This window comes from Apostichopus japonicus, chromosome 3, assembly GCF_037975245.1.
Source record: "Apostichopus japonicus isolate 1M-3 chromosome 3, ASM3797524v1, whole genome shotgun sequence".
In the NCBI taxonomy this organism is placed as follows: Eukaryota; Metazoa; Echinodermata; class Holothuroidea; order Aspidochirotida; family Stichopodidae; genus Apostichopus; species Apostichopus japonicus.
In genome coordinates this window covers 17518732-17536958 of record NC_092563.1, presented here as the reverse complement: position 1 = coordinate 17536958, position 18227 = coordinate 17518732, and the positions used below count along the sequence as shown (strand labels likewise).

Here is an 18227-nt window from a genome sequence, read left to right as displayed (position 1 = left end):
ATATAGGTCATTTTAAGAAGTTAAATATAGGGCCTATTTTTGATTCAACTTTTGTAAAACCCATCTCCATTATAGAAAATGAACATGGTAATAAACTAAAGACAGACACAAGAAAACTTAAGCTCATGTGGCTCAATGATGTTATCTTTAAACTTGATCAATTCTTCAGCCTTAAGTTTGATGAAATATTCAATCTGTGATATCTCCCACATAATATAACATTTTTCTTAGCTGTTTTGGGGAATTTTTTCATGACAGCTATCTCCATTACATAGAACAATAATGACGGTAGTGGTTCTCTCTCCTTTCAGAACCACTTGTAGACGCTCTATAACTATGTCGATCGTGTTTCAATTATATCCCGCCAGTGTAGAGGTAACCTCCTTTGCATATAATCGCAACAACAACTATAATATCATCTCAGTTATAAAGTCTAAACTGAGCAAGATCAGACTATAGGAATCAGCTCAGAGGGGGGGGGGGGGGGAGGTGACATACTATATAGCCGAGGGCCTTAACCACCTCCCCCTCCATTCCACTGCGCGGCCCTCCCCAGTGGCAAGGTCTGGTCCTCCCGCAAAGTTAACTTATATATCTAGTTATAAATCTATTTTTTAAACTTATTCATTGTTTCATATTTCACACGATATTTTCGGGATTTTCTAAGACATTTTACTAAGTTCAATTCAAACTGGTTACGATCTTCTTAATTTTTATTATTTTTTTATTTTTTCGACTATATTTTCGGAATTATGTATGCTAGGATTTGTTATAAGAAAATCTTGAAATATTACATTTTCGACTATTTTGTCTCGCATTTGCAACTGTTCTACCGTAATTTCGACAAATTAAGAGATATAATTTTATCTCAAATATCAACTTCAAATATAAGAAACAAAGAAATATTGAAATTGAGATAAGAAACATACACCTGTTCCCCACTTTTAACTTGTGACGTGCGCAGGATTCTAAATATGGGCTCCTTCCGAAAGGTGGAATTAAATCCCCCAACGAATCGAATTAGGGACATGATCCTTTCAAGAACTATTTTTGTTCTAAAGGTTTAACGACTGAACGTTTACCCAACTGACGGTAGAGGTGTGTGGTTGTGTGTGTTGGGTGGGGGAGGGGGTTCCATTATGCACGTAATTTCCTATGCCTGTGAGCGCTTTTATATATTACAGGTCTAGCAGCCCGTTAACGACTCGCGTAGCAGATTATTTGGTTGCGTTTTGGCATATGGACTGAAATGTAGAGTTTATTGCACAATCGCATAATCGTGTAGCAGAACTAGACTATGTTTAATTTACCGTTCAACTGTCTCGTGTGAAGACCGAAATCCGAGATATTCACCATGAACACTTCTAGTCTACATAAAAATCTCGATAATGTATTTAAATCTCATATCGGAAATCTTAACGATGTTCTTGATAAATTGAAAGGTTTGATTTAAAAGAATAACGCATGATTATTTAGACCAAGTAAAAATAAGGTCGAAGCTTAGATAACTCAGATTGGCTACAGTGTAGGCCTAACGCATTTTAGGTCTAGGCCTAGCCTTGCAGAAGTGAAGTTTGTATCTAGGCCTAGACCTAAAATAGACATATTAAACAGAAAGATCAACGCCAATTTGGTTTTAGTCTCACAGGACCAATTTGTTTAAAATTTGTAAAGATATGAAGGCAAGGTATAAGTATAGAAATACCCTGCCATTCATTAGGTCAGTTTTTTTCGGTACAATTATAGAATACAGGGCCATTCATTAACTCTTCCCAAGCATCTGGATGCGCGGTGTGTCTGTACATGTCAGTACACGTATGACGCCCTCTAAAATTCCATCAAGTATATCATTTTGACTCCGCATCCGCGCATCCACCCCGGGAGTACTAGGAAAGGACTTAGATAATTTTCGAAAGTTTCCCCATATACCATCACGTATTTCATTTTGACTCTGCATCCGCGCATCCACCCCGGGAGTACTAGGAATGGATTTGAATAATTTTCGAAAGTTTCCCCATATACCATCACATATTTCGTTTTGACTCCGCATCCGCGCATCCACCTCGGGAGTACTAGGAATTGACTTAAATAATTTTCGAAAAAGTTTCGACATATACCATCACGTATTTCCAATACTGAAAGTCCCGTATGTACGAAGACATTCCACATCAATAGTGTGTCGTTCTTAAAAGGCATCCGTACATGTTCGACGCCCTCTAAAATTCCACCACAGAAGTACTAGCAAAGGACTTAAGAAATTTTTGACTCTGCATCCACGCATCCGCGCATCCACTCAAAAAGAAAGAACTGGGACTTTGACATTTTTTACTTACATACGTACTGGGGCGAGACTGAGCATCCGCGCATCTGGATGCTCAGATAGTATCATCGAGTGGCCCTGTATTCTATAATTACTCCCTTTTTTCTTCGAAACTCCAGTGGACTCGCAGTCAAGTTGTTTAACTTCTCCTCTGTGACTCTGCATCCAGTTAGAAAAGGCTAGTACTAGTTATTCGTCAAATAATGATTTACCCAATGTGACTCTGACTCCAGCAAAGAATATTATGTTTTGAAGATGGGATCTTTTCTCACTCATCACCGGTTGAAATATTCCACTATTGGTATTACGTAGGGATGTTTTGTATTTGTGTACAATCTAGAACAGTTGTTGCTTTGATGTTCTCAATATTTTGAGAACATCAAAGCACATCCCCAACCTATCTTAATTTAGTGAAGTAATAGTACTTATGTTATTGTTAGTCCCTATAATCTATGCCTACCTTTTACCATTGTTAAACTAGGTGCCAACCTATTAACGAATGGTATAGTCCAAAATAAAGCAACAGGCGACGAATGGGACATGATCCTGAAGATGTGTCCTTCTCAACAGGATTTATAGAATTAATGATTTCCCCACACAAAAACTAACCACACAAAAAATAACCTGTAGTAAGATTCTGCAAAGCATATATAAAATAGTTTGTAATTTCCATTTTGACTCTGACACTCTGATTGTACTGAAAGGAATATTAATCTCATCATAAATTAATGCTTTCAGCACGTCCAGTTAAGGTGTCATGTCAGCTGTTAAATTTTGATCTTTTTCTTTCACACAGAAGATGATTCTGCAAGGGCTATGGCTCCTGGTTTCAAACTTGAGGAGGTACTCAGCAAAATAGGTAAGACTAAGATCACACATTTTAAAGGCAGTGAAGACTCACCCGAAACCGTGTGCGGCCATCTGAAATAGTTAACTTTCTGTTGCTTGAAAGTGACGTTTTGTTTGTGTTGCTACAAAATGCAGACAGTAATGAAACATGATACCTAAAATTGTTATCTTTAGCTGGACCTGAGATGTCCATCGCTGTATCGTTTGTATACTGTGCTGTGGGTATTGACCGCAGCTGTATGTACTGACTGAACACTAGTGAAGGTAGCAAGCTGTGTGTGTATTTTCTGGGATCGATGGTGGTGTTTAACACTTCTGTTACACCTCATTCGAAACTAGGTCAAAATACCGGCATTAGACGTTTCTTTTCGCGCGAGTCTTCACACCCTTTAAGTGATATTTTGGTCACAGCCAGGGGTTCAGGGAATAATTTAGTGCTTGAATATAGCACTTCTGAACGTTCCCATACAAAATACTGTGATTCCTGTGTACCAAAACTGCTTCATGTCTTTTGCACTTGCATTGCATTTTGCATAGCAATTAACCAATTTTGCATTGCTTCTTGGGATTGGATACCAGATAAAGTATTCCATGGGTTTCATATTATTTATTTCTAAACCAGATGCTGCTTTGAAGTCGTTATCGTTCGATGCAACAAAACTGGCGATGGTATTCAAACAGCCCCCGTTACCAAAACCAGAAGATTGCAATCAGATGCTAGCAGGAGCGGAGGGACGTATTATTGTGCTGGTCTCATTATTTTACGGCATTCCGAAAGAATCTGGTGAGCATCTTTAGCAATCAGCTATTGACTTTTTGTCTTCTTAAAATCTTCCTGGTTGATAAATTTTGTCATTTGTTTCAAATTTTTTTTTTTTTTTAAGAAGATAAAATTGCTCAGATGATACCGGTTGGTTGCAGGGAAGATTTCATTGAGTGGAAATCAATTGAGGTCACTGTGATAGTTTTCTATAAATCAATTTATTTCAAAATTGTGGCTAATGGACCTATCTGTATGGTAGACAAAATAGATCCATTAACCTTAAGAATTAAGTTACACAAATTTCACTTCTTGAATATTTATTGTCCACTTTGTATCAATTTCAATTTCTCTTTCGTTTAGGTGTTACATTAAGGAAAGCTTTGAAGAAGGTTTGCCTCAGTGTTGTGTCTGGTCTTCATGAATTGCTTCAGAGAATAATGTCTGACAGATACCAGAGGTAAGCCTGTAGATAGCTTGGGTCTAGTTTGAAGCTTTTTCAAAGTATCTTGACAGGGAGTTTAACCCATCCTTTCTCTCATTCTTTCCTCCCACACCTCACCCAGAGGTACTTGCTTATTATATCATAGGTTTATCCTTCTAACATGAAATTAATCTCAACAGCTGACAGAGACATAACATACACCAATAGCGTTCATTGCGTTACATGAGCTGCATTTCTTGAAATGTATTGTTCATTTTGTAATTTGGATCAATTTCAATCTCTGTATTATTTAGGTGTTTCATTATGGAAAGAAAATTGGAAATTTAAAATTAAACTGTTATTGATTTTTTTTTGAACATCATTATTTTATAAACAAATTTAGTTTTGAATAACATCTTACAAAATCAACCAAATTGTTTCAAAGCTACTCAAAGTATTATGTGCGAGACTGATGCAACATTGAATATCAAGGTTGTCACAGATAATTAATTCATGGCAGTCTTTCAAATTTATGGCAGTCTTCTGCGATCTGGTTTTGTCCTATACAGCTCGCAGGAACTGTTGAGCAGCACAGGTAGCGTCTGGGCAGCCTGCGAGAGGCTAGAAGCTGCTCCGAAGGACAACAAAGAGGCCGTCTTGGCTGAGATACAAGCTGATATGGATCTGGTGAAGGATGCCTTGGAAGAATTAGCAGAGGTACAGTATTTTTGTTTAAAGAAAAATTGTAGGGTAATCCTTAAATCTGTTGCCTTTCTAACTTCATCTCAGAGTTGTGAAATTTATACTCTTAATGATTCAGTTCCCTGTCATTGGAGTGTTTATGTTGAGAAAGATGAATGTGCATGGAAGTGCCTTTTTTTCAGCTAATACAGATTAAGTGTGGACAAGGAGTCTAAAATGGCTACAAGCATCTCACTGAAGGAGAACGGATGTGAAACATTTATAATGAGTACTGTGTGACGAACAGCATACAGTTCATGTCCTCTATATGATTTACAAAACTTAGGAGATATAAGATATCGACCCATGCGTAGGATGTTGGTACCACTGTTTTGACTGCAAGAGATATATATTTGCCTGGAATCGATGATAATAATTTTGAATTATGCTCAAACAAGTTTCTTGTATCTGTCAAGGGATAACAGACTTGAGAAGAAAGTCTTTTAGCAGCAGGCAAGCCCAAAGTGTCTAATCCTCGAGTTGAGTGTTTCAAGCTCTCAAACTTTGACACAACTTTTTGATTTGGAGTTTACTTGCTTCAAGTGACTGAGGGCATTACAACACAGATAACTAATCAGGAGGTCCGTTTTGAAAATGAAGTGATGGAAAAAGTTTTGAAAAAACTAAATGTAATTATGTTTTCAGGCTCAGAATTCAGATGGGGAAGGCATGGATGACTTCATGGACGATTTAGAAGCAGCAATTTCTGGAGATGAGCCCAATCCGTTTCAGGCTCCCAGAAGAGGCAGGATGGACAGAGAAAAGGCCGTCCTTATTCCAGTCTCTGGCTTAACCAAAGCATGTAAAAACTGCTTGAAGAAATGCAGAGGTGCTGTGAAAGTCAATGGCAGAATAACATCTGCGGAAGAGATTGGCCAATTGGATAAGATCGTCGAAGCATCTTCAAAGATCAGTCCCCATCTGGACGAATTGGTGTCGGGAGTTTATCCTCCGGTCGGTATGGCTAGCCTGCAAACAAATGTGAGTTGAAAGAAAATATCTTTGGGTTAAAACTGGATATAGCTCTTAAAAGAATTGATAAATTCTTTCCTAATTTAAAGGTGTGACGTGACGAAGCCTCGATCCTTGGTTCAATTTTTTTTTTTAATTTTCACCGGTAAGGAATTTCATCGGGTAGTGTCAAAGCTTTTTTCCGCTTTAGAGGCTGTGTAATACGTAATATGTAATTGGATACCAGGTAATCATAATTTAGTTATTTCACTATATAATTAGTGCAGCAAGTTAGGAGTCCATGTATTCGATGATGTATCAGTTTTATTTTTATTTGGAAATCTTGGTAATTTCTGAAGGACCATGTTTCAAGGATCATTGGAAATCATAGCTGTCTCATATCTTGCATATTTTTTTCTCACTGCAAAGCTACCCCTAACTCAAAGTTGTTTAAGATTTGATAAAAGGTATTTTTAGTAAAAAAAATGTTATAGCTATAATCAAACTCATACATTTTATATATATATATATATATATGTATATATATATATATATATATATATATCTAGTCACTTTACTACAGAAGCATACAATGGACATGCATGTTGATGACTTGCTGCACACATTGCAACATGGGTAAAAATTTGAAAATGCACGCTCAGCATTTCTCGTCTTTCTTGCTTTGCATGGTTAGTACATTCCGTCAGGACAATTATTTTCAGATTTGTTTACGTTTTGCATTGTGTTTAAGTCGTCAATGTGATGTCTCTTCTATGCTTCCATACTTTAGCTTGTAATGTTAATGAGTCCAGTCGAGTAAGTTGTTCACGTTAACATACTTTTTATGCTGTACGTGTCTCTTTCAAGACTTGATCCAAGTTGGCTGTTACATTATCAAAACAATTTCACTGAACTTCATAAGTTGTTACAGATTTCTGTTTCAACCGTTATTAAATTTTCATCGGTTATTGTTTTCCTCTCGTTGCTTCGTTCGGTAGGCAATCCAGCTGACCGAGGTCATGCATGATGTACTGGACAAGACTCAAGGATCCCATGTGTGTAGTGAAGGTGACCTTCAGTGGATACATTTCCTCCATAAAGCGATCAACCACAACCTAGAACAGTTACAGAACATAACCAAACAGCAAGTAGGAGGATAAACACTGGCCAGAAGATTAAAAGTTATGGGCATTGCCTTCATATTTTTTTAAGCATGCTAAAAAATGGAATAAACAGTTGCTTTAAGTATTATAGGAATGCTTAATTTTCCAAAGTTTTCACTGGTATAGGAAATGGCCAGAGTGGATGTTTACCCCACCCCCTGTCCCTCTCTCATTGTAGGGGTTCTGGATGTGGTAGTAAAAGAGGTTTAAAACATTGATTATCTAGTGTATATAGGTGACACACAGATGATCAGTAAAGTAGTGAACAGGCTGGAAATGTTATGATTCTTACACAACCAAACAAAAGCACAAGTTGGTCAGTGACCAAGTATGAGAGTGTTAAGGTAGGCTAATTCCCATCACCCCCACCCTTACCCCCCCCCCCTTCCTCCTGCTCTATCCTCCCCATCAACAATCTTATCCTAATTAAATTTTACAGTTTTTGCAAGGCATGTAATTTAGACTATGGAAGTGTTGCACTATGAATTTGGTAAGTTTACGTAAACATGTAGAAATATACAGCAGACAGTTGAAAATGCGTGCAGGTGTTACGAAGGTCAAAGCAAGTAATTTGAACATAAAAACGATTCGGAATGTAAATGATTTACTTGTAAAAATATCACAGGCGAATCCTTGATTTAAAAAACAGAAGGGGATCTTGTTACGGGGTCGCGGTGGTTGATGTCGACTGTAGGACCGGAGGAGGGGGGGGGGGGGGAATGGTCCGGTGTTCTTCCCCAGAAGAAAGAGAACATTTTAGACGTGAAATAGTGCATCCTGATGCATAGTCTATTGGCTATGGATAAGGTCTGTAATTAGATCTACACGCAAGTTTGTGTTAATAACTACTTGGGGTGTGGACAGAATTAAAAGGCATGCTTGTAATTGTCACAGCTATTCCTACTCCGGGGACCCTTTAACAATACTCCAAATTCTGTCTAATGAAAAAATGACTTGGACTATTCTCCTAAAATCCTTGCTATATATGATCACTACGTCAATACGGTACAAGATTATAGGTTCGTTACCAAGTAATTACTACAGAAAACAAAATCCTTCTCATAAACATAACCGGTGAATTGGGGGGGGGGGGCGGCCCGTAAGCCAGGTCGGGCACCGGAAACAAAACTGTCACCGCCTCGTTTGAAGTCTACATTTTTAATTATATTATGAAAATAAGATAACATTTTTATTCCACACTTTCCACTGTCTCCTAATCGATCCCGTTCCCCTGGACCGGACCTCTTGATTCTCCCCTCCCCAGCTCTCATCAGGCCTGAATGTAAAATATGTGTAACCACTCCTTCCAGGCAGCGTTCCTTCGCTTTCGCCACATAAAAAGAAATAGTCTGAATATAAAACAACGGAATTACAGCTATCGGTTTTATCTGCGCAAGGTCATAGGTCGTCTGACGTCATCGTTACACCCGGTATCGGGAACACCGGTTCTCTTCTCTGCGATCTATGGGTCTCCACTATCTGTGATTCTCCAAAGATGATTTCTACGTGATCATTTTCTGTAAGTTGCTGCGAAAGAAAATAACGGAAGACGAATCTTTATGGAAGGACACATTTGAAACAATTTAACCGAAGGTTAAATAAACTCTTCTTGAACTTTGTGACCTTTTCAAATAATCTTACCTTACACACCCGAGCATATAGTTGATCTATTTTGTTACGGGATGGTAAGGGGAGGGGGATGGGTTCCTCACTAGTAAAGTAAGATCTCTATATGTTATTCATTTATGTTAAGCTGTTATATATCAAAACAGCTATTCTTATACCCTAAATACATATTCTTCGTAACATTCTTGCCCGATGTGAATCACGCGATCCGAATTTTGAATATATAATGATATACGATTCATACTTATAATACAAACATTAGTCTTACATTCTACTCGTCGTAGGGTGAGCAGTGGCGGAGCGTCCATACAGTCAGGGGGCGGACCTCCCCCCCCCCCCTGACGGACTCAAATGGACTACTGGCGGCATTTTCACTTTTTGCCACTTTTTACTTATTCGCGATTATTGACTTTTTTATTGCGCTCGCATCTACCTATTGACATTTGTCACATTTTGTTGGTGTAATTTTCTGACAAAATGCTCTAACGGCGGAAAACCATATAAACTTCCGAGTTGTTACAAATGGCGATGACACCTATTTATTCTTCGTTTATCTGCAAATTAGCAAGCCCTGGAAAGGGTCATTTCCGGTGATTTAGGGAGTATCTCTACTCAAAAAAATGTCCGTACGCTCCGCGCTAACCTGTGGTGGCGCTCCGCTTAGATAGTGTCGAAGGTGCCCCTACATCATACCATTCCCCCCCCCCCCTGACTAATACCCCTAGCTCCGCCACTGGGGGTGAGGATGACGGGAGGGAAGAGGAGAAGAGGCAATGGGTCAAAAAGCAAAATATAATGCAAGCACGAGGGCAGAGAGTCCTTACGTTTTTGTCGTCATCTGTCTCTGATTGGTCTGTTGCTTTGCCGAGGTGGGGCCATATATCTGTGCGTGTTACTATGGTCCGTCTCACCGAGCCATCCGGAAATATTACCCTCACCTCCTGGGTCTCTTTGGTGTGCCGCTTACGCCATGTCAACCAGAACATGAGAATACCAATCGCAATACAGACGAATACTACGGCCATTACACTGTGAGGGGGGAACAAAACAAGAAAATACATGTCATCATTATAACGCATAACCGGTTCCCAGTTTACCCCATGGTCCCGTGGGGTGGGGTAGGAAGAGAGGCACGTACTCTAGTTTTGCGACAAACCTAATTAGGTTAATAAATAAGAATTGCCCTTTTGTTATGTTAAAAATGTACATAGAAAATCCCTGTTGTGGAAAACATTAAGGGAAAGAAGGTATAGAGTCCTTCTGTTATCAAAATTCAATTCCCAATTCCCCTCATAGGCCTACCCAAAGTAACATGTTCACCCGTCCCTCGAAGTATGTGCCGTCCCCTTCCTCTCCCGATTGCAACCTCTTTCGCCGACCCTGACAATAACATCACCTAAATTGTATTATGATAATGGATATAAAAATATTACCCTTTAAATCTCCAATGTGTTTGTTGGTGATTTACTGTCACATTTTTGTTTTAATTCACCGCACACAATTAGTAAAGTGTTAATTCATTCATTCCGCGCATTCTGCTGCATTTGATATATAATAGATGTATAATTTCTTACCCGTACAAAAATTCCATTCCAGGTTCAGCCATTTCGAGTGCTTCGCCTCAAGAAGAGTTAAAGGGGTCGTGTGTCGTCTGTGCCGCTGCCCGGTTTGGGTGTTCTTCCAGTTAAATACTTATAAGACGATATTCTTGATGATGCAAACAGCACACGTTACCGGTCAGAGTCCCTGCGTATTAATATATATCAAAGTCGACTTGGTCATATGTATGAGGAATGTGAAAGAAATTATATATTCATCTTTGTTACAAAAAAACCCAAACCCCCCAAAAATAATAATATTAATAATAATAATAAAGCAAGGTTGACAATTGAAATATTACTCGGCCGAAACCAGGGACTGAAAACATTATTTTGATCAAACAAGGTTCACCGGTAGAGACAATCTAGACCTACTTGGCCACTGTATTATTGACCTATGGGACAACCACTTCGCACAAGTTTTTGTTGTTGTTGAATATGGTGTTAAAAACGGCAGATTAAACTTTAAATCAAGGGGATATGGAATATAAACACACACTTCTTAATATGTTGATTCTATAGCGGCTTTCCACTGGGTAAGTTGTAATAGGGTTATAATAGGGGAAGGAGGTGGGGCGAATGCAGTATATACTGTACCTGTCGGAAATACATGGAAACAGCGTGGAATCGAAACACTCTTATCACACTTCCCTATTTACACACAGCTGATATAACCGTCCTGGACAGAAATCATTCCCTAAGTTAAATTGAATGCAATGAAACTGAAATTACCTCTGTCATCTATTCGTTAGATTTCCTGCAATGCTTCAAACATTGTGCCTTAATTAAAACTCGAAAATAAAAAATGAAAAGAAAACTCTCGTGCTTCTGTAGATGTTCCAAAACGATTTGATGAAATTGTCGATGTATTCAGAAGATTAAAACTATCCATCCAGTAGCAACAAATAACTTGATATCCTGTAGCTATAATATATCATCTATATTGTATGATCCTGTCTATAGCATCGTTATATTCTCTAATCATTACAAGCAAATCCCTTCATCACTGTCAAAACAGATATATGCAAATGTAATGGAATCTCGAATTATAAAGCACATAATGAAAAAAAGTTTTTTAAGTACAGAACGATGACTTGCTGGTATGTTAATCATCGCTGTTGTATAAGTATTGTCAGCTCAGTGTAGTAGGCAAGATTGTTTACTACGTAGGCGTGCGATACCCAAACATGGCCTAGCCTCCTTAATTTAGTCCAGTTTATATATAATTTCAGTGACCACAGTGCATCAATTAAATTCTTTTTCATTTTATAAAAGAGCTACACGGTAAGATCCACGCTGTGTTGAGAACAGCTTAACATTTAAAAGTTTTGACGTGTGCTGCTAAAAAATGCGACTGAAGCCTAAGCTAATATCGAGAGTCATGTGCATAAGTGCATATATCTAGGCCTATTTATATTTATATTGATGTAAGAATGTAAAATAAATTCTTCCGTATAAAGTATCCATACAGATCCGCAGCTTGACGGAACTCGTGGACCGATAGGAGGTTAAATTAACCCGACGGGTCCGCTGACACCTGCCGCCGTGCGTGACAACTTAAAGGGATGGTCCGATAACAAGGAGTGTTTAAGGCCTAACGGTTAGTTTGATGAAATTGCTAAAGAATGTTTTGTGGCGGAAACAATGTGAGTTATATCGAGGGATTGGGGGGGGGTGGAGGCGGGGGTCGGGGAATGGGGTCAGGAGAGGGGGATTCACCCGAGCGTTCTGTGGTGCATGCGCACTGAACAGCTGCTGTAAAATAGGAGGGTATCGATTTCACACGGACTGAATGATCTTCAAATTGAATAGTTACAGTTTGACTGCCCTTTAAACGTCTGGCAAACGTTGTTACGATGGAAAAGTTGATATTGCTTGCAGGTAGCCAATTACCAGCAGTGGTTTAAACATACTTGTATATCTGAGTGCACGGTAGCAGAAATCTCGACAGTTCAACTTCCTTACATCCGGCTAAGGCGTCTTTTAAATTAACCCGCCGGGCCTTCGCGACCTTTTCCTCATTTCTACCTTTCCAACGTACGTATTGAACTAACTTGAAATGCAATAGCACCAGACCTATACTGCTGAACAACTTCTTGGCAGGTCAAGCCAAAACTGAGGCATCAACATAGAGATAAGTGATGTCATAGCCACTCGGGCAATCAAAACAACCTCCATCGATATAATGAACACCTGGCTCCCGCTGGACGCATCTGATACCGTACTAGAGTTAAAGGAGATCATAATCCAAGCCAACCAACGTCTTTCTATAATAGAGGTATTTGTGATGAAATAATCCAGTAAGTAAAGCTAGTAAAATGTTTATCTGTTTGAAAATGCTTCTGCATAATCGTATGTAATAAACATAGCATAAAACCCATCGCTTATTACATTTTATTGAATTTGATGTGATTATATGAACACCATTAGGCTACACAAACCAAAAGTCGAACGTTTGTATTTGGCATTTGACACTTAGCAGCCATGGTAAAAATGTTATGTCTACATAACGACCCTGTGTGAGCTTTTTGTCAGTATGGAGCTATATAATTTCCACATAGATGTGAATAAGATCAGGGGGTAGGAGCCGAGTGGGGGGGGGGCACTGGGGGAACGTGCCCCACCCACTTTTTTTTATCCAAAATAGCAAATGTGCCCTACTGGCAAATAAAATGTGCCCCTTTGACGAATAGCCTAACTGTCTTTTGGATATCTTAAGCCTTTGTTAATTTTAATATTTTATTTTAATTATTTATTTTTAGTCTGTACATGCTAAGGATTTAACCGAGGTTGCTAAAGACTTTTGTTCAAGGAATGAACACAATTGGAAACTTCTAAACTATGGATGGACAGATAATACAGATGTAAGTTGATAGAGCCACGTTCACCATAATAGTATTGATAGCATACTAACACATCATATATATTTAAATGACATGGCCGGTGTGTATCGGCTTATAGCATAACGAATGGTGGTTGTGGAATGAGAAATCCCCTCTGATGTTGTGCTCCCTCACTTTTTGGAAGCTTCCTACCCCCCTGATTAAGACGAAAAAGGGTTTCTCAGTCATTCGCTTTGATAAAAGAAGAAAGAAACCGCGGATTAAAGCCGAGAAGATATACTCGTAGAATCGCTGACTTTTTCCCAACTATACATACATCATACATACATACATACATACATCATCCACTAGATGAATTACACTTGTTTATCCATTGTATTCATTACGTCAGTCAATTCCATGGTTTAAGTATAGACCTATACATATTACATTTGGCATAATGAAATTGTGTACGAGCTCCCTACACAGGCTGGTGTTAACAGTGGAGCAAATATACACTAACATATACAGTACCACTAACATATAACCTTAACATATAACACTTACATATAACATTTAACATATAACACTAACATATAACGTATAGCACTAACATAAACTAAACATTACCCAAGAGGAATAATAATGATAATAACAAACAAACCTGTTAGTTGACAATTGTTATTATAATTCCATGGTATACCTTCTGCTCGGAAAATAATCGTTGAGATATTTCCAAAGAAAAACGACACTGGCATTTAAATTTAAATAAACTCTGATTTTAGTTTGTACGTTGTTCGCTCTGATATTCGTCGCTTTATTGTGAAACAATAATCATAATAATATCACTGTGTACCAATATGAATTTTCTCTTCACACGAGTAATTTGGTGATAAAATCGAATAAAATTGTGGGAATGCTATTAAACTTCGTCAAAAATCGATTTTTATTCCGTTTAAACACTGTTCGACCATTTCCCAGATGTTTCCTTTAGAACAATAGGAATCAACATGCGTCATGGATTTAATGTATGATTTCAACAAAAAGTTTGGATCGAAAACTTTAAAATGGATAGGAATCGTAAAGACTGCCATTTTAAAATCTAGAACTAGAAACTCAGATACATGAGATCTTAACACGCAATTAAGTGTGTATCTTTAAGAGGTTGGATTCTGAAATAACAGTGCAATGGATACAGTTTTCCATCTGGCTATCTCATGTAGCCTACATTACGCTCCGTCAGTACTGCATTCAGATATTAGCATCTGAAATTGCTAGAATTTCGCATACTATATATATATATTTCTGTTTTAGAAAATTAAATATGTAACCTCAAAACTCTGTGGATACGAAATGCTGACTATTGATTGGATCAGTGGGTCTGTTGACCAATATGAAAAGTACGAATCCTCAGGGAGAAAACAATGAGTGATAGAACTGATTGCTTAATGAGGGTTTTCTTTATTAGCCATTCCGTGATGCATTCAATGAGGGGAGGGGTGGGGAGAGGAAGGAAGGGGGTTGCGCTTAGAATAACACAGAGCCCCTAATATAGTGTCTAAGGGTCGGGCATTAATAAATATGCATTTGTAAGTATTGTGGCGGCATCCAGTTGGGAAAATTAAATTTCCAAGATAATATCACTCTATACTGTCTTCTCATATCATGCTTCAGAGCACTCCTACTGATAGTATGAACAGTCCCTAACCTTGATCTGATTAAAACATGATAGTCATACTGCTTGTACTGTCAGTACAAGTGCTTCGAAGCAGGACATAAACTGGGTGGTTACTGGTGATTAGGTTTTGTTTCGCCATGGAGCTATAAACAGATGGTTCCACTGAGTACATACGTAACGTTTCCACATATTGTAGACCAGTGGCGGAGATTTCTTGTCAGAAGTGGGGGGGTTGCAGGCCATTGATGAAATAAAAAGTCATAACTGCTGGCTCACTATCTAAGTGGAGCGCCACCATAAGTTGGCGCGAAGTGCACAAGAATTTTTTGGCAAATATTGCCTCCCAGATTGCAGTAAATGACATTGCCCAGGCCTTGAAAAGCTGCATTTAACCAGGGGCGTTTGCAGGATTTTCTAACCCGGGGGGAGCGTATTACTATCTAAGCGGAGCGCCACCATTGGTTGGCGCGCAGCGTACAAGCAAATTTCTGGTTTTGGTACCCCCAGATCACCGGAAATGGCACTTCTCGGGCTTGAAACTGACCAACCATAATATGTACACTTTTGCCTGAGAACCAAGTTTTTTCCAAATACTTTTTCTCTCATCTATAACCTTTTTGAAGATTGTCACCAGTCACACATCATGTTCGACTTCATCACATATCCTGTGGATCATTGCTTTTGTAGGTGATTCTTCATCGCGGCCCACAATATCCGTCAGCCCCACTTTTCAGAATTTGAAAATTCACAATTCTCGTGAATAAATTCACTTCAAAACATACCCATAATGTTGCACAAAATATCATCTATGGACAACCGATATAGAAAAACCTCCTTCAAACCCTAACAGACGGGTCAAAATTGCACGAGTATGATGAAGTATGATGAAGAATGTTGGTTAGGGAATTTTCGAAAATTCAGACGGCTACTAAAAAATTTCGTTGAAGGAAATAAAAATATACCAGATATTTCCGAAACCGAACACTACACACATCGACAGTTTTGAGCATGGGCGCAGATCAGTCTTGGATAATGGTGGGGACACGTGTCTGTTCTATGACACTATCTAAGCGGAGCGCGACCATGGGTTCGCGCGTAGCGTACGATTTTTTTGGGCAAATATACCTCCCAGATCGCCGGAAATAACACTTCCCAGACCTAATGATGCTCCTAAACCTCCTTCAGTTTTAGATCTCATGGCTTAGAAATTTAGTTTGGAGAAATACATGGGCGTCTGCAGAAAGAAAATCAGGGGACAAATAATCCAAGTAGACTTTTGTATATACGATGGGTCTGGTGTCCTCTCCCAGAAAACAAATATAGACTGCCGCAAATGCGATTTCCGTCCTATATTTAACAACTGTGGATAAAATACAATAAAATGAGAACTGCTGCATGTCAATTGCACAATGCTGGATCAAACTGCGCCAAAGTTCAATACAGGGGAACTTGAAATGCAGCTATTGGTCAAGACAAATTGGTGGGGACACGGTATATCATGTCCCCACTACTGAAAAAGTTGGTGGGGACGCGTCCCGCTGTCCTCACCAGGATCTGCGCCCATGGTTTGGAGGCTGTTTATCGTGGAACGCCATTTTCATGCTCACTGATATGATGTGATATCTGCTGTTTGCTTTACAAATTCGAATAATTTTGTCACTGTTCCTCTTTCTCTTCCCGTTTTCTTGCCGTATTTTCTACTCCATCCTTTTCTCCTTTTCTTCTTTTTCTTTTCCTTCCTTCACCTCGTTGAAGTTGGCAAGTGTATACAGTTCCAAAGCTATTCAACAGCAAAACGTTATTTTGTGTATGTCTGTTGTGGAGTGAAGTTAGCGCTATGAGCTACTGTACAAGTTCCAATGCGCAAGGTGGGGGAAAGGGGCTAGAAATAATGTGTGGGTCAATTCTAACTCGGTTTTCTATCGTTAATTGTTGATGTAGCCTACCAGGTAAAAGGTTGAAATGACTTTAACAATTTCAAATTTAATAATATGATTAATTATGCCATTTGGAGCACATAACATAGGCCATAACATAACATTACTGGCAAAATCTAGGGGGGGTTGATTGTGTGGGCCAACCCCCCCTCTTCAAAAAGTGGGGGGGGGGGGTTAAAACCCCCCCAACCCCCCCTGTTTCTCCGCCACTGTTGTAGACCACTGTCAGGCTCTTCTTGATTTGCGTTTTACACAAGCACCCCTGCCCCCCCATCGGTTCGTCCCAAGGGCGGCGGAACCGGGGGGCACAGGGGGCACGTGCCCCCTTTTTTCCTCAGGTTAAAAATGTGCCCTTTTTCTACATAAAAATTGAGGTGTCTCAAGTTAGCAAGAGGCCAAGGAACCAGAATGAACACTCGGGAAGGGCCGTTTCCGGCCATCTGAGGGGTTTGTAAAACCAAAAATTTTCTTGTGCAATTAGCAATTACAGGGGCGTATCCAGGATTTTCTAACCCGGGGGGCGCGAATTACTATTCTAAGCGGAGCGCCACCATCGGTTGGCGCGCAGCGTACAAGAAAATTTCTGGTTTTGATACCCCCCAGATCACCGGAAATGGCACTTTTCGGGCTTGAAAATGACCAACCAGATGTACACTTTTTGCCTGAGAACCAAGTATTTCCCAATAGCTTTTTTCCCCCATCCATAACCTTTTTGAAGATTGTCACCAGTCACACATTATGTTCGACCTCATCGCATGTACTGTGGATCATTGCTTTTGTAGGTGATTCTACGTCTCGGCCCACAATACCCGACAGTCAACTTTTGAAGGTTTTAAGCCCATTATTTGTTCAGAATTTGAAAATTCATATTTCTCGTGAATAAACTCACTTCAAAACATACCCATAATGTTGCAAACAAAATCATCTATGGACAACCAATATAGAAAAACCTCCTTGAACTCCTAACAGACAGGCCAAAATTGCACGAGTAGAGGGAAATATGATGAAAAATGTTGGTCAGGAAATTTTCGAAAATTCAGGCACAGTTAGTACAAATATTAAAACCTCTTATAACGGCTATTATAAAACTTGGTTGAAGGAAATGAAACAAATACCAGATATTTCCGAAACCGAACACTACACACATAGGCGTAGGAGGCGGGGGCTGAACCCCCCCCCCCCCGCCCAATATTTTTTTCCTGAAAATTCGGGCAATATGATGAGAATTTTTCGGGCACCTATACTGAAAGAAAAATAAATTGCAAGACATAGCTACATCTAAAGGAAATTAATTAAAAATCACCTCTTTGGTAATTAAAATAAAGTTCTAAGCTTTGCCGACTAATTAGCCATTACTA

General features: G+C 39.1%; 2 protein-coding genes across 2 annotated transcripts; one reads left to right on the top strand and one right to left on the bottom strand.

The window, feature by feature from the left end:
• Positions 1–1217: 1217 nt before the first annotated feature.
• On the top strand, positions 1218–8356 carry LOC139965262 (cyclin-D1-binding protein 1 homolog). The gene is made up of 7 exons (XM_071967443.1): positions 1218–1442; positions 3117–3179; positions 3792–3953; positions 4293–4389; positions 4923–5070; positions 5740–6075; positions 7044–8356. Exons 1-7 carry the CDS (start codon positions 1355–1357, stop codon positions 7203–7205), a joined length of 1056 nt encoding a protein of 351 aa, XP_071823544.1. The 5' UTR covers positions 1218–1354; the 3' UTR covers positions 7206–8356.
• Positions 8357–8500: 144 nt separating this feature from the next.
• On the bottom strand, positions 8501–10564 carry LOC139965263 (uncharacterized). The gene is made up of 3 exons (XM_071967444.1): positions 10409–10564; positions 9659–9863; positions 8501–8735 (listed from the first exon to the last, which is right to left on the bottom strand). The coding sequence occupies exons 1-3, from the start codon at positions 10438–10440 to the stop codon at positions 8607–8609; spliced, it is 366 nt and encodes a 121-aa protein (XP_071823545.1). The 5' UTR covers positions 10441–10564; the 3' UTR covers positions 8501–8606.
• Between the last annotated feature and the right edge of the window lie 7663 nt (positions 10565–18227).